Raw genomic sequence first — 17,657 nt, 5'->3', positions numbered from 1 at the left:
TAGATTTCTAGGCTATAAGTAAAGTACTAGAGAGCACCGATTCATTTTTCGACAGATCTAAACTATACACTAACCATAAATCACAGAACTGCCGTTTTTAAGAAAGAAACGCGCGGTAGCAGATGATAACAAATGAAGAAATGGTCTATCCTCATCACCTATTCTCTTTGACTTTTTGGCTATTAAATTTTGAATTGGAAAAGAAAAAATGGTAATAATTTCAGATGAGATGGAGTTTTTATAAGATACTTTGATAATTGGTCAATTGAAGTAATAAAAATGTCGCGTTCTTTAGAAAAAGTAACAAAATTGTATTATTACTGGTTAAGACCAACCAAATCAAATGAGAGCTTGCAAAAATTCCATCTCGTCCCAACAATTTAAGAAGAAGCTATTCTGAAATAAGACTCAATTTTACTTCAATCGTAGAAATTTTAGCGAGAATTTTATTACAAACCTCTCTTCGATTAAATTGACTTCCAATTATGACTTCAATTGAAAAAGAAGATGAAAGGAAAGGGAAATTGCAATAAAGAAGAAGGTACTTCGGTAACAACACACATGGCAGACGTCAAACTGTCATAAAAAAACCGAATTTAAGCGGAAAACGAGAGAAGTGATGCGGAAAGCTGTCAGTCACACATAAAATTGTAAAGAAGTGTTGACCGAACCGATTGTTCACTTTGGAAGAAGAAAGTTTTGTGCTCAAATTGTTCCATCAGTCTAGTAAAGGGGTAGGAGAAATTAGGCTCTGGAGCTAGTACTGAAAAAGAATGATGGAAAGTCAAAACTCCGCGAAACCTTCCACATGCCAAAGATGTGGACAAGTATGCAAAACTACCGGAGGACTGAAGAGACACATGCAATCAAAGAACTGTAGAAACAGGACCCTGTCAGAAGACTCAGTCCCCGATATCCATTCACTTGTCGATTTGACTCTACAAAGGTTATGGGAGAAAGGTGATCTATTCGGACTGCTCCACGAAGGCGAAACAATACAAAGGCACCTTCAATCGTCAAAAGTCAAACGTGTGTCGATCAAAAAGATATCGAAAGAGTTCGTGAAGAAGATGTCAAAAGGTAACGTCAACGGTACAATAAGTACTAGTTATCGCATGATTTCGAGTGCAATACGAGAAATATTTTACGAGTTCCGAGATTTTTCCGTAATATTTTTCCGAGCCTTTAGGCGAGGAAAAATATCGGTAAAATCTCGGAACGAGTAAAATATCGAGTATTGCACGAGAAGTCATGTGATAACTAATTTATTGTCGACTCAAAAAAATTGTCCTCATTTTGTTTCAAAACTTACTTCCGCCTTCTTCTGCTTCTGTGTAGTTTCGAATGTTTTTATTCGAAAATCTAATTCGAACGTTAGATTCGAACAAAAACATTCGATAACTTCCCGCTGAAAATATTCACACAAAAACAAAACTTTTCGATCATTTTCGATCCAAAAGTTTTGTTTTGAAAAGTTGCAGATTTTTTGCAGAGATGTATTTGAAAGTTTCTAGATTGATAATTCAAAATGCAGATGATGTACAGTATTGTTTCGATGGAGAAGAAACCCTCCATCATTGGATTAATCAGATTGATAACATTCAGTCATTTTCTATTTTTTTGTTTCGATGACATATGGCCATGGGAAAGAATAGCAGAGGAAAGGAGTCCCACGATGGAAATGTATACTTGTAATAATGGTTAAAGAACAACATTTTTTCAACAGCAAAACAATTTGGATACTTTTTTGATTATCGTCAAGCTCTAAATGTTTCGAATTTCAGAAGGAAGATGTAATGATTGTTGAGTTGAAAAGATAAGGACGTACGTTGTTGTCGAGAACGAGAATTAGGAGAGAACTTTTATAAAAATCACTCGTCATTTGGTTTAATACAAGACATTACACTTCCCTTGTTATGTTATGAGAAATTTTATTGGCCAACATTGAAGAATCTCAAGTTATTTCGTATAATGCATTGATAAAAAACTGTTTGGTTACCACACGGACAAATTTGCCAAAAGTTGGAAATATTTGGGTGGTGTCAAGTAGTTTTATAATTTCTTAGTTCATCAGATTTGATTTTAGTGTCTTTTATGGAAGAACTCCAAAGTAAAAGTTAATCTGAACATATTTTTGTTGCGTTTTTCCCTTTGATTCCCAAGTCAGTTTCTCCGAAAGTCAGTTCTTTTCGGCTGTTTTGTTTTGATTTTTCTCCCGCCGCTTACCCAGTCCCCCAAAAGTCAACGCAGTCATATTTCCAGACTAAAGAAATATGAAATATCGCAAATATCTCAATGCTCTCGACCAATCAAAACGCTGATATTTTTTTGGGTCGGCAATAAAGCTGTTAAGCACGAACATGAGCAATGGAATCCTCCCCCCCCCCCCCCGATTCTGATACGCTAAACGCACTAAAGCAAAAGCATCCATTATCCCAGCCAGCCGACCCAGAAATTCTCCTCAATGACTCACCAATCAAACTTCACCCGGTCAGATTTGACGATATTAACGGCAAACTGATCCGACAGTCAGCATTGAGGACGAAAGGAGGAGCCGGCCCCTCTGGACTTGATGGTGATAGTTGGAGGTGTATCCTTTGCTCGAACAATTTCAAAACTGAATCAAACGACCTATGTGCATCACTCGCAAAAATGACAAAACACATGTGCACCAACATCGAAAATAACTTATCACTAGAAGCCTTCCTTGCAAGCCGCCTTATCCCACTCAACAAAAATCCTGGCTTACGTCCAATCGGAATGGGTGAAACGTTACGTAGAATTGTTGGTAAGACCGTAGCAAGGCTCCTCAAACAAGACATCACTGATTCAATTGATTCATTACAAGTATGTACCGGACAAGATGCAGGTTGCGAAGCCGCCATACACGCTCTAAGAGAAATCTTCCAACAAGAGGAATGTGAAGCCGTAATGCTGGTAGACGCCTCAAACACATTCAACTCAGTCAATAGAGAAGCATTTCTTCACAACGTCAAGATCGTTTGCCCATCCATTGCTACGTTCACCATAAACTTCTACAGTTCACCATCCCGTCTCTTTGTCATTGGGGGACTAGAAATCCCGTCTTCAGAAGGTACCACTCAAGGCGATCCTATAGCCGGCTTAATATACGCAATCGCAACAATCCCACTCATCCTACATACGGTTGGAGAGCTTCGCGACCACAACAGTGAGACAAAAGCAACTGGGTATGCCGACGATATCTTCGGAGGAGGCACCCTTCGAGGACTCAAACGAATGTGGGACACCATCGTTCATTGGAGACCCAAATACGGCTACTTCCAACGAGCAGAAAAGACCTGGATCATCGTCAAGCCAGAACATCTCGAAAAAGCCGAACAGATCTTCAAAGGCACTGACATTCAAATCACCACCGAGGGAAAGAAACACCTCGGGGCAGCCATTGGTTCAGGAAAATCACCGCAAAGAATTCGTCAACGAAAAAGTCGACACCTGGATTAGAGAGATCGAGACTCTTTCGGAGATTGCAAAGATTGCTCGAGACACAAGAGGCTTACACATGCTTCACAGCAGGGTACAAGCACAAGCTAAGCTTCACCCTGAGGACGATTCCTAACATCCAAGAACAACTCAAAAGACTGGACGAAATTGTTACCACCAAATTCATCCCAGCCGTAACGGGAGGAATTTCAACCAAATCTACTCGAACGTGAGCTATTCATCTTACCACCAAGTCTTGGTGGTCTAGGTATCCCGAAATTCAGCGATCTTTCGAAACAAGAGTTCTCCAACTCACAAGTGCTCACGCAACAGCTCCAGACTAACATCAAAACACAAAACCATCTGAACGATATCGACAATGACAAGATCAAAAAACTGAAGTCGTCTTTCAAGAAACAACGAAATCAAATAAACCGTCAAAAGCTAGACACCATCAAAAGCCAATCATCTGACGAGTTGAAGAGACTGATCGAAATCAATCAAGAACCTGGAGCATCCCTCTGGCTATCGACACTCCCGATCAGAGATGAAGGTTTCTAGATCGACAAACAATCATTCTGGGACTTGATTAAGATACGATATGGTCATCAACTCAGTCGTCTACCAACCACGTGTGCATGTGGTGTACAATTCAACTTGGACCACGCGCTATCATGCAAAAAAAGTGGATTTATCACACAGAGACACAACTCAATCCGTGACACCACGGCAACTCTCTTGGCACAAGTTTGTAAAGACGTTAAGGTCGAACCAGTTTTGACCCCTTGCCAGGAGAGAGTTTCGACACAAAGTCAACGAACATTCAAGACAGCGCTCGTCTCGATATCGCTGTTAGGGGATTTTGGATTCCAGGACAGAAAGCATTTTTTGACGTAAGGTTTTTCAACCCAATCGCCAAACGGTTCCCGGATTCCACTATTTCCAGCAAGTGACTCGAACGAGAAAGAAAAGAAGCGCGTATACAATTCGAGAATTTTACAAATTAAGCACGGCTCATTCACTCCTATTGTTTTTACCGCTATGGCGGCATGGGAAGAGAGACTAAGTGCTTCTATTAAAGACTCAGTGAACTTTTATCCGAAAAACGAGATGAACCTTTGTCAGTCACAACAACTTGGGTTAGAAGAAAGGTGGTCTTTGCTCTTTTGAGTTTCAGTTCTCTTGTGCCTCCGGGGCAGTCGAACTCCATGGAGCAAAGACAACCTTCCTTCACTCTCCAAAAGTTCAAGCGACTGTAAACATTTATGTTCTATTTGAATTTATTGAATATAAGATATAACGAATTTTGTTAGGTGACAACAATCAAATATCTTTAAAATTTGTCCAAAACCATTGTGAAATTTAACAGTATATCCTACAGTATATATTAAAGAATATTGGAAACACTTCCACTACCTTATCAGCCCTATTTACCCCGGCCCTTATTAGCGCCATTTTTCCGTCACTGGCGTTTCAAAGGCTGCCCTATGGGATCGGAGTTAAATAAATCGGCTGAATATGGAAGATATTTCGCTTTGGCGTAAATAAATGGTGGCGTAAAAGGGTTCGATAAAGTAACTATTTGAATATGAAAACAAAGTGAAGTGAATCAAAGCATCGAGTAGGGTGTGAAGTCAAGGCTGATAACAACCAAACAACTACACGTTTTTTTATATTAGAACAAACTATATAAGAGCATATGGCTTCCATGGCCAAAATGTCAAGAAATGTTAAGAACATCTTAAGGCTTTGTGATAGCTGGTTTATCGTCAACTTGAAAAATATATCAACAAACTTTTCTCTCTCCATTTGTTTTTCTCTTCCATTATTTTTTCTTTTACTTTTATTTAGATGAAATCAACATCAAAACATTCGAAAAAAGAATCGAATGGTCATTAAAAAGATCAACACATTCTTTTCATAAACTCTTTTGATAAGTTGTAGTGTATTGGAAGTCAAAAGAAAACATTTATAATGATAAAACTGTACAAAATATGATCTCTCGCTTACCAGACCCCTTTTTGAACGAAGTCTTGTATTTGTACGGTACAATATGAAATACAGCATTTATGTACGCATTTTTAGCCAATCAGATTACTTATATTTTTCATGTTGATGATGACAAGAATCAAACCAAGATCGGGGTATTCGAATTAAGATTAACCATACAGTATGTACAGTCATAAGAAAGGTTTGACCGTTTCGGGAAATAGAGAGAGCTTTGCTGAATTTGACCAAATTTGTGCTCAAGATCTGGGACAAGCTGGAGTTTTTACAAGATAGAGAAATGCTGAATTTTGCAGAACAGCATCAATTCATCCTTTCTTACAACAATGTTTAAAATTACAAAGTTACAATCATTGAAATACTGAATATATCGAAATTCTATTAAAAAAAAATTACACCATACTCAAGTCCCGAAGTCCCGAAGTCCCGAATTAAAATACATCAACTTTCTGAAAAGAATATTACACCAACCAAAAGTCCCGAGGTCCCGAAGTCCCGAATTGCAAAATATCGAAAATCTATTTTAAAAAAATCACACCATACTTAAGTCCCGAAGTCCCGAATTTCAATAAATCAAATTTCTGAGAAAAAAAAATTACACCAACCAAAGTCCCCAGGTCCCGAAGTCCCGAATTGAAATATTTCAAATTTCTGAGAGAGAAAGTTTCCACCCATGTCTCGTCTTCATTGATTTTTACCCCTACTCTTTTCATACTATTACTGCCACCTCCCTTTGCATCCATCTCACCCCCTTTCTCACCCTCCCTTTGCATCTATCTCACCCCTGTCTTCACTCTTTATGTATATCTCTGACCTCTCTTTATGCGTCATCTCACCCTTATCTCGTGTTTCATCAATCATTTATCCAAGCCCCTCTTTTTGCTTGAGTTTCATCCCACCCTTGCCTAATTCAACAATCCGATCCCCCGTCTCACTATGTCTAATCTATCATTCTTTTTCTCCGGTTCTTTTTCAACTTTAGTTCCACCTCACCCGTTTTCCTTCCTTATGTGAAAATTTTATCCATGTCCATTTCATCAATCTCACCCCTGCCCAATCAAATTTAATCAATCAGTCATTTCCCCCGGTCCTCTTTCTACTTGAGTTTTCATATTTCCATTGGGACTTCGAGACCTTGGGATTTTTGATTGGGGTAACTTTTTTTCAGACTATACTTTGGTAAATTTCCATTCGGGACTTCGAGGCATTAGGTTGGTGTAAATTTTTTTTTCTGGTAGATTTTGATATATTATAATTCGGGACTTTCGGGACCTCGGGACTTTAGGTTTGTGTATTTTTTTTCAGAAATTTGATATATTTCAATTCGGGACTTCGGGACCTCGGGACTTTTGGTTGCTGTAATTTGTTTTTCATAAGTTTGATATTTCGGGACTTCGGGACCTCGGGACTTTAGGTTGGTGTAAAAATTTTTTTCTGGTAGAATTTTGATATATTTCAATTTGGGACTTTCGGGACGTAGAGACTTTAGATTTGTGTATTTTTTTCTTCGAAATTTGATATAGTTCAATTTGGGACTTTCGGGACCTCGGGACTTTAGGAGAGTGTAAATTTTTTTTTCTGATAGAAATTTGATATATTTCGATTCGGTTTGTGAATTTTCTTTTCAGATAGAATATATCTAAACTTATTCTGTTTTTGCGTTCTGTGAAATACACATCAAAAGTCATGGCCGACGTTGTAAAAACTCCAGCTCATCCGCAAGATCTACCGGTAATTTGCAGCAAACATAATTCTTTGAACCAAAAAGACCGAATGAGAATTCTGATTGAGTTGAGCCGGTGGAGCTCTTAAAGAAGGCGTGGAGTTTTCAGGATCGCCCTTAGTGGGGAGGGGAATCCTTAATGGAAGATTGGAGCCCTTAACTGGGGAGGTGAATGCTTAGTGAGTGAAGGGTCCTCAATGGAAAAGGGAATCCTCAATGGAAGAAGAAGTCCTCATTAGAAGGGGTAAAGTACTTAGTATAGCTTCAAGGGGGTGGAGATTTTAGTTATGGAATAAAATTCTTAGTCTGGGAGGGAAACATACGGCAAAACAACATGGGGGGAAGGGAGCTCTTTGTGAAGCAGGGAATACGCATATTAGACACGGAGAAAGCTTTATAAGTTGCAAATATTTATATTCCTATTTTTCTTAAGTTTCACATGTGAAAATAGTATGCTTTGAATTACACTGTTTACTGTTTATATCCACTAACCACACGATTTTATACCAAGTTTTAGTGTAAATTCCTTTGAACGTCATCGGTCGTCATCAAAGCTCAGTAAGAATCGTTATTACAAGTGTTTCCTTCGTCTCAGCTATATAGGCAGATGATCTAACAAGAATTTCCAAGTACGGGAAAGATTTGTTTTTCTTCTAGAATTACATAAATAATGACAATCGGAGTTAGCACAGTTTACATATACCATAGCCTAGTGTCTATCTATGTTTTCGTTAGATAAAATAGAATTCACAGTTTAAATATACGCTTAAATATACGGACCATAGAGCCCGTGAAATCCGTCAAAGGAAATCTGAAAGTCATCCATTGATGTGAATATTATAGGGAAGTGTGTAGTTTCAACCATGTACAAACATTTGGGCAACGTTTATTTATCAAGAAATTACTGCTATAGGATTGATCGTACCACCGTTGAAAAGCCAAGCAAAGGCTGTGTTCCTACGAAGAAATCTTTTACACGCTCGTTTGAATTCAAGATCTTTCCAAATGTAAATGCAAGGGTCAACACAAGAGTTGAAAAGAACAAAGAAAATCCCAACGACGTACAAGTACGGTTGATAAGGGCGTGTAAAATGATCATACAACACAACGATTGCATAAACAACTACTGGGAGGGCAGCACCAAAATACGCGATCATAAGAAATAAGATTTTCTTAGCAAGTCGGATATGGGTCCGTAGATGTTCTTGGTCGTTCCTACTAAGCGATATGATGTTTGTTTGCCGTTGTTTGACGGCTTTCCAGATTTGATAATATCCAGTGATTAAGATAGTAGATGCGATGACAAAACCAATGTTGAGAAAATGCAGGAAAAGTATTTTGTTGATTGCATTTAAAAGTGCCGTTATTGAGTTACCAACCCAAATCGTCACAAGAATTAGATTGATTTTGAGATCAGTGATAATGTCATGGTATTTGAATGGTTTTGTGATGCTTATATAGCGATCGTAGGTAATAAAAAGTATTGTAAAGCCTGATGAAGAACTAAACCAGGTAACAAAGAAAAGTGCTATAGTGTTTAATCTACAAATTGAAGGTGTAATTTCCAGACCAGTCCACATTATCAATATGGCCATGGGATTTGATAAAAACCCAACCAAACAATCACTAATTACTAACGATGTTAGAATTTTGTTTGATTTTGATCGTTGTGACGGCTGCCAAAGAACCATCAAGGAGAAAGTGTTTCCCAAGGTTGTAATAATTGCTGACAAACCAAATAGGATGGTAGCTGCCAGATTAAAACCACGGTTTGACGTGCTAAAGATTGCGTCGCATGACATTTTCTTAGTCTTAAGAAAGATCAATAACGTATGATTTGCAAATATCTATCGTTTTATCCATTTTTCGACAGATCTTAACTAAGCCATCCAAATCACAGGACTGACGTTTTTTCGAAAGTAACACGGGATAGCAGATGTTAACAGATGAAGAAATCTTCATTCATTTTCTTTTCAACTATTATTTTGATTTGGAAATGAAAAAATTGGTTACAATTTCAGCTCAGATTGAGTTTTTATAGATACTTTGATAATTGGTCATTTGAAATAATAGACATGACTCGCTCTTTAGAAAAAGTAACAAAATTGTTTTAAACTGGTTAATAACCAACCAAATGAAATAAGGGCTTGTAAAAACTCCATCTCGCTACAACAATTTAAGAAACAGCTATTCTGAAAAAAGACTCAATTTTATTGAATTGACTTCCAATTATGATCTTAATAGAAAAAGAAGATGAGAGTAAAGGGAAATTGCAATAAAGAAGAAGGATAAAAAAAATGATTCGATACACGTTCTCTTTTTGATAAGAACAAACTATATAAGAACATAAGGCTTCGCTGGCCAAAATTTTAAGAACAAGTGAAGAACATTTCATGGATTTGTGGACTCAAAAGCACCCTATTTCTTAGGAAACTGGTGAAAATATTCAAAAAATGGTCTAAATAAGATCCTTTTAAGAATATATTTAGGCTGAAAACTCAAAAGTTAAAGAACATCCGAAGGCTTCAAAAAATTTGGATGTTCTAATAAAAAAACATATCTTGAAGTAATAAAGACGTCCGCCTGTAAGATGGTATTCGAACAGATACTGATTACTCCGTGCATAGCACGTATTTACTCAAAAGGTCTTGATCCTGATATAAGAAAGTTTGGCAAAAATTACATGGGTTAATCTGATTATTCATTTTCAAACTAAAGGCAGGAGGTTTCACTGTAGTCTCCGGCTATACCTTATCAGGCCTTTTTACGTCGGTCCTTTGCGTTATTTTCTCGTTGCTGGTGTAATAAATAATAAATAATAATAAATAGATCGGTTGAATATGAGAGAAATTTTGCTTTGGTGTAATAAATTCTGGCGTAAAAGGGTTCGATAAGGTAACTATTGAATATGAGAACCAAGTGAAGTAAATGAAAGCATCGAGTAGGGTGTGAAATCAAGGCTGATAACAACCAAACAACTACACGTTTTTTTTTAAACTCGAACAAACTATGGCTTCGATGGACAAAATATTAAGAACATCTTAAGAACATCTTAAGGCTTTAACTGGTTAATCATCAACTTTACTCTCTCCATTTGTTTTGTTTTTCTCTTCCAATATTTTTTTCTTTTACTTTTATTTGGATGAAATCAACATCAAAACATTCGAAAAAAGAATCACAAAATATGATCTCTCGCTTACCAGACCCCTTTTTTGAACGCGATCTTGTATTTGTACGGTACAATCTGAAATACAGCATTTATGTACGCGTTTTTAGCCGATCAGATTGCTCATATTTGTTATTACAAAGATACTAACAAGAATCAAAGCAAGATCGGGGTGTTCTATTTAAGATTAACCATACAGTATGCACAGTCATAATAGCAGTGGGCTATAGAGTTGGTTGGGACCCAAATAACATAAATCTAAGATATTTTTGGCGGTTCTCCGCCCTTTTTTATGCCCAAAATGGGCCATTTTCGGGCCATTTTGCTTGGAAAAAAATCTAAAACCTGCTGTGTTGGTGCTACAACCATCAAATTAGGCTCAAAATGATCCTTGGAAAAAAGTAGGATTAGAATGTAACAATTATATACCTCTGCCATATATATAAACTTAAAAAATTAGGTTTTTCGGCCAAAATTGACAAAAATTGCAAAAAAACAGGGTTTTGCCTGGAAAAAAATCTAAAATCTGTTCTGTTTGTGCTACAAGCCTCAAATTAGGGTCAAAATATTCGTTGGAAAAGAGTAGGATTAGAATGTAACAATTATATACTTCTACCATATATGTAAACTTCAAAAAATTTGGAAATTGGGCCAAAATTGACCGATTCTGTTGTCGAATCTGTTCTGTTGGTGCTATGAACCTCAAATTATGCTTAAAATATTCCTTGGAGGAAAGTAGGATTAGAATGTAACAATTATATACCTCTACCATATATATAAATTTAAAAAATTAAGTATTTAGGCCGAGATAGACCAAAACCGGGAAGAAACTGGGTTTTGCCTGGAAATGAAACCTAAAATCTGTTCTATTTGTGCTACAAACCTCAAATTAGGCTTAAAATGTTCCTTGGGAAAAAGCAGGAATCGAATATAGCAAATGGACGGAAACCGGGAAGACACTGGGTTTTACCGGTTTCCGTCATTTTGGCCTGAAAACCTAATTTTTTTAATTTTATATACATGGTAAGAGGTACATAATTGCTACATTCTTATCCTGCTTTTTTCCAAGGAACATTTTAAGCCTAATTTGAGGTTTGTAGCACCAACAGCGCAGATTTTAGGTTTTATTTCCAGGCAAAAACAAGTGTCTTCCTGGTTTCGGTCCATTTCGGCCTAAATAGCTAACTTTTGAATTTTATATATGTGGTAGAGGTATGTAATTGCTACATTCGATTCCTACTTTTTCCCAAGGAACATTTTAAGCCTAATTTGAGGTTTGTAGCACAAATAGAACAGATTTTAGGTTTTATTTCCAGGCAAAACCTAGTTTCTTCCCTGTTTTGGTCTATCTCAGCCTAAATACTTAATTTTTTAAATTTATATATATGGTAGATGTATATATTTGTTACATTCTAATCCTACTTTCCTCCAAGGAATATTTTAAGCATAATTTGAGGTTCATAGCACCAACAGAACAGATTTTAGATTTTTTTCCCAGGCAAACCCTTTTTTCCCCAGTTTCGGTCAATTCTGGCCCAATATCCAAATTTTTTGAAGTTTACATATATGGTAGAAGTATATAATTGTTACATTCTAATCCTACTTTTTTCCAACGAATATTTTGACCCTAATTTGAGGCTTGTAGCACAAACAGAACAGATTTTAGAATTTTTTCCAGGCAAAACCCTGTTTTTTCGCAATTTTGGTCAATTTTGGCCGAAAAACCTAATTTTTTAAGTTTATATATATGGCAGAGGTATATAATTGTTACATTCTAATCCTTCTTTTTTCCAAGGATCATTTTGAGCCTAATTTGATGGTTGTAGCACCAACACAGCAGGTTTTAGATTTTTTTCCAAGCAAAATGGCCCGAAAATGGCCCATTTTGGGCATAAAAAAGGGCGGAGAACCGCCATTTTTTGGAAATATCCAAAAATATCTTAGATTTATGTTATTTGGGTCCCAACCAACCAAAAAAAATTATGCAAACTTAATTTTGAAAAAAAAGGTCTCTATAGCCCACTGCTAGTCATAAAGGTTTGACCGTTTCGGGAAATAGAGAGAGCTTTGCTGAATTTGACCAAATCTGTGCTCAAGATCTACTGGTAATTTGCAGCAAACATAATTCTTTGAATTAAAAAGACCGAATGAGAGTTCTGATTAAGTTGAGTTGGAGTAGCTCTTAAAGTAGGAGTGGAGTTTTGAGAATCGCCCTTAGTGGGGGAATACGCATATCAGACACGGAGAAAGATTTATAAGTCGCAAATATTTATATGAATTTTATTTTTGACTTTTTCCTATTTTTCTTAAGTTTCACATGTGAAAATAGTATGCTTTGAATTAATTACACTGTTTATTATTTATATCCACTAACCACACGATTTTATACCAAGTTTTAGTGTAAATTCCTTTACACGTCACCCGCCATCATCCAAGCTGTGTAAGAATCGTTAATACAAGGATTTCCTTCGTCTGAGCTATAGGCAGATGACCTAACAAGAATTTCCAAGTACGGAAGAAATTTGTTTTTCTTCTAGAATTAGATAAATAATGACAATCGGAGTTAGCACAGTTTACATATACCATAGCCTAGCGTCTATCTATGTTTTCCTTAGATAAAATCGAATTCACAGTTTAAATATACGCTTAAATATACAAACCATAGAGCTTGTGAAATCCGTCAAAGGAAATCTGAAAGTCATTTCCACGTGAATATTGTAGGGAAGGATGTAGTTTGAACCATGTATAAACATTTGGGGAAAGTTGATTTATCAAGAAATTACTGCTATAGGATTGACCGTAACACCGTTGAAAAGCCAAGCAAAGGCTGTGTTCCTACGAAGAAATCTTTTACAGGCACGTTTGAATTCACGATCTTTCCAAATGTAAATGCAAGGGTCAACACAAGAGTTGAAAAGGAGAAAGAAAATCCCAGCAACGTGCAAGTACGGTTGATAAGGGCGTGTAAAATGATCAAGAAACAACACAACGATTGCATAAACAACTATTGGGAGGGTAGCACCAAATAACGCAATCATAAGTAATAATATTTTCTTAGCGAGTCGGATATGGGTCCGTAGATGTTCTTGGTCGTTCCTACTAAGCGATAGGATGTTGGTTTGCCGTTGGTTGACGGCTTTCCAGATCTGATAATATCCCGCAATTAAGATAGTATATCCGATGACTAAACTAATGATAATAAAATATAGGAAAAATTTCTTGTTGAATCCATTTAAAAGTGCCGTTACTGAGTTACTAATCCAAATCGCCACAAGAATTAGATTGATTTTAAGATGGGTGATAATGTCATGGTATTTGAACGGTTTTGTGATGCTTGTAAAGCGATCGTAGGTAATAAAAAGTATTGTAAAGCCTGATGAAGAACTAAACCAGGTAACAAAGAAAAGTGCTATAGTGTTTAATCTACAAATTGAAGGTGTAATTTCCAGATCAGTCCACATCATCGATATGGCCATGGGATTTGATAACAAACCAACCAAACAATCACTAATTACTAACGATGTTAGAATTTTGTTTGATTTTGATCGCTGTGACGGCTGCCAAAGAACCATCAAGGAGAAAGTGTTTCCCAAGGTTGTAATAATTGCTGACAAACCAAATAGGATGGTAGCTGCCACATTAAAACCATAGTTTGACGTGCTTAAGATTGCGGCGCATGACATTTTTTTAGTCCATTAAGAATGATTAATAACGTATGATTTGCAAATATCTATCGTTTTATCCATTTTTTGACAGATCTGAACTACACTAACCATAAATCAAAGTTTTTTCGAAAGAAACACGCGGTAGCAGATGCTATAACAGATGAAGAAATCCTCTATTCCCCTCACCTATTCTCTTTGACTTTTTTACTATCAAATTTTGCATTGGAAAAGAAAAAATGGTAACAATTTCAGATTAGATGGAGTTTATATAAGATACTTTGATAATTGGTCATTTGAAGTAATAGAAATGAAGCGTTCTTTAGAAAAAGTAACAAAACTGTTTTAAACTGGTTAACAACCAACCAAATGAAATAAGGGCTTGTAAAATTTCCATCTCGCCACAACAATTTAAGAAACAGCTATTCTGAAATAAGACTAAATTTTATTGAATTGACTTCCAATTATGATTTTAATAGAAAAAGAAGATGATAGTAAAAGGGAAATTGCAATAAAGAAGAAGGTTAAAGTAAGAATGGTTCGATATCTCCTTCCAATTACTACTTCAAAAGAAAAAGAAGATGAAAGTGAAGGGAGATGGTAATAAAAAATCAGTTTAAAGCAAAATGAATCGATATCTCAAAGTAACAAAGACGTCCACCCGGAAGGTTATCTCCGAACAGATACTAATTACTACGCACATAGCACGTATTTACTTAAAAAGGTCATGGTCTAAATTTACTACTTCAATTGAAAACGACGATGATAGGGATCGCCCTTAGTGGGGAGGGGAATCCTTAATCGAGGATTGGAACCCTTGACGGGGGAAGTGAATGCTTAGTGAGTGAAGGGAAGTCTTCAATTGAAGAGGGAATCCTAAATGCAAGGGTCAACACAAGAGTTGAAAAGAACAAAGAAAATCCCAACGACGTACAAGTACGGTTGATAAGGGCGTGTAAAATGATCATACAACACAACGATTGCATAAACAACTACTGGGAGGGCAGCACCAAAATACGCGATCATAAGAAATAAGATTTTCTTAGCAAGTCGGATATGGGTCCGTAGATGTTCTTGGTCGTTCCTACTAAGCGATAGGATGTTTGTTTGCCGTTGTTTGACGGCTTTCCAGATTTGATAATATCCAGTGATTAAGATAGTAGATGCGATGACAAAACCAATGTTGAGAAAATGCAGGAAAAGTATTTTGTTGAATGCATTTAAAAGTGCCGTTATTGAGTTACCAACCCAAATCGTCACAAGAATTAGATTGATTTTGAGATCAGTGATAATGTCATGGTATTTGAATGGTTTTGTGATGCTTATATAGCGATCGTAGGTAATAAAAAGTATTGTAAAGCCTGATGAAGAACTAAACCAGGTAACAAAGAAAAGTGCTATAGTGTTTAATCTACAAATTGAAGGTGTAATTTCCAGATCAGTCCACATCATCAATATGGCCATGGGATTTGATAAAAACCCAACCAAACAATCCCTAATTACTAACGATCTTAGAATTTTGTTTGATTTTGATCGTTGTGACGGCTGCCAAAGAACCATCAAGGAGAAAGTGTTTCCCAAGGTTGTAATAATTGCTGACAAACCAAATAGGATGGTAGCTGCCAGATTAAAACCATTTTTAGTCTTAAGAAAGATTAATAACGTATGATTTGCAAATATCTATCGTTTTATCCATTTTTCGACAGATCTGAACTAAGCCAACCAAATCAGAGGACTGACGTTTTTTTCGAAAGTAACACGGGATAGCAGATGTTAACAGATGAAGAAATCTTCATTCATTTTCTTTTCAACTATTATTTTGATTTGGAAATGAAAAAATTGGCTACAATTTCAGCTCAGATTGAGTTTTTATAGATACTTTGATAATTGGTCATTTGAAATAATAGAAATGACTCGCTCTTTAGAAAAAGTAACAAAATTGTTTTAAACTGGTTAACAACCAACCAAATGAAATAAGGGCTTGTAAAATTTCCATCTCGACACAACAATTTAAGAAACAGCTATTCTGAAAAAACACTCAATTTTATTGAATTGACTTCCAATTATGATCTTAATAGAAAAAGAAGATGATAGTAAAGGAAAATTGCAATAAAGAAGAAGGATGAAAAAAATTGATTATATACACGTTTTCTTTTTTATAAGAACAAACTGTATAAGAACATAAGGCTTCGCTGGCCAAATTTTAAGAACAAGTGAAGAACATTTCATGGATTTGTGGACTCAAAACACCCTATTTCTTAGGAAAATGGTGAAAATATTCACAAAATGGTCTAAATAAGATCCTTTTAAGAATATACTTAGGCTGAAAACTCAAAAGGTTAAGAACATCCGAACGCTTCAAAAAATTTGGATGTTCTTATAAAAAAACATATATTGAAGTAATAAAGACGTCCGCCTGAAAGATGATATTCGAACAGATACTGATTACTCCGTGCATGGCACGTATTTACTCAAAAGGTCATGATCCTGATATAAGAAAGTTTGGCGAAAATTACATGGGTTAATCTGATTATTGATTTGCAAACTAAAGGCAGGAGGTTTCACTGTAGTCTCCGGCTATACCTTATCAGGCCTTTTTACGCCGGTCCTTTGGCGTTATTTTCTCGTTGCTGGTGTAATAAATAATAAATAATAATAAATAGATCGGTTGAATATGAGAGAAATTTTGCTTTGGTGTAATAAATTCTGGCGTAAAAGGGGTCGATAAGGTAACTATTGAATATGAGAACCAAGTGAAGTAAATGAAAGCATTGAGTAGGGTGTGAAATCAAGGCTGATAACAACCAAACAACTACACGTTTTTTTTAAATTCGAACAAACTATGGCTTCGATGGACAAAATATTAAGAACATCTTAAGAACATCTTAAGGCTTTAACTGGTTAATCATCAACTTTACTCTCTCCATTTGTTTTGTTTTTCTCTTCCAATATTTTTTCTTTTACTTTTATTTGGATGAAATCAACATCAAAACATTCGAAAAAAGAATCACAAAATATGATCTCTCGCTTTATACCAGACCCCTTTTTTGAACGCGATCTTGTATTTGTACGGTACAATCTGAAATACAGCATTTATGTACGCGTTTTTAGCCGATCAGATTGCTCATATTTGTCATTACAAAGATACTAACAAGAATCAAAGCAAGATCGGGGTGTTCTATTTAAGATTAACCATACAGTATGCACAGTCATAAAGGTTTGACCGTTTCGGGAAATAAGAGAGTTTTGTTGAATTTGACCAAATCTGTGCTCAAGATCTACTGGTAATTTGCAGCAAACATAACTCTTTGAATTAAAAAGACCGAATGAGAGTTCTGATTAAGTTGAGCTGGAGTAGCTTTTAAAGCAGGAGTGGAGTTTTGAGGATCGCCCTCAGTGGGGAGGGGAATCCTTAATGGAAGATTGGAGCCCTTAACGGGGGAGGTGAATGCTTAAAGGGAAGTCCTCAATGGAAGAGGGAATCCTCGTTAGAAGGGGTAAAGTCCTTAGTATAGGTTCAAGGAAGGTGGAGACTTTAGTTATGGAATAAAATTCTTAGTCTGGGATGGAAACATACGAAAAAAGAACATGGGGGGAGAGAGATCTTTGTGAAGCAGGGAATACGCATATCAGACAC

At 36.2% G+C, this 17,657-nt stretch overlaps 3 protein-coding genes across 3 annotated transcripts in view; all 3 read right to left on the bottom strand.

The window, feature by feature from the left end:
- The window catches only part of LOC136809308 (putative beta-lactamase HcpC), a 60,972-nt gene that overhangs the window by 24,785 nt on the left and 18,530 nt on the right, over positions 1-17,657 (bottom strand). The gene's annotated exons all lie outside the window — the stretch shown is intronic.
- Positions 8,028-9,062, bottom strand: LOC136809543 (trace amine-associated receptor 7e-like). Its single transcript, XM_067066084.1, has one exon. The coding sequence runs from the start codon at positions 8,992-8,994 to the stop codon at positions 8,086-8,088; it is 909 nt and encodes a 302-aa protein (XP_066922185.1). The 5' UTR covers positions 8,995-9,062; the 3' UTR covers positions 8,028-8,085.
- Positions 13,066-14,165, bottom strand: LOC136809542 (adenosine receptor A2b-like). The gene has a single exon (XM_067066083.1). The coding sequence runs from the start codon at positions 14,039-14,041 to the stop codon at positions 13,130-13,132; it is 912 nt and encodes a 303-aa protein (XP_066922184.1). The 5' UTR covers positions 14,042-14,165; the 3' UTR covers positions 13,066-13,129.

This window comes from Clytia hemisphaerica, unplaced genomic scaffold (genome assembly GCF_902728285.1).
Source record: "Clytia hemisphaerica strain Z4C2 unplaced genomic scaffold, Clytia hemisphaerica genome assembly, whole genome shotgun sequence".
NCBI lineage: Eukaryota > Metazoa > Cnidaria > Hydrozoa > Leptothecata > Clytiidae > Clytia > Clytia hemisphaerica.
The sequence above is the reverse complement of the archived record's forward strand: the minus strand, read 5'-3'. Positions and strand labels throughout refer to the sequence as shown.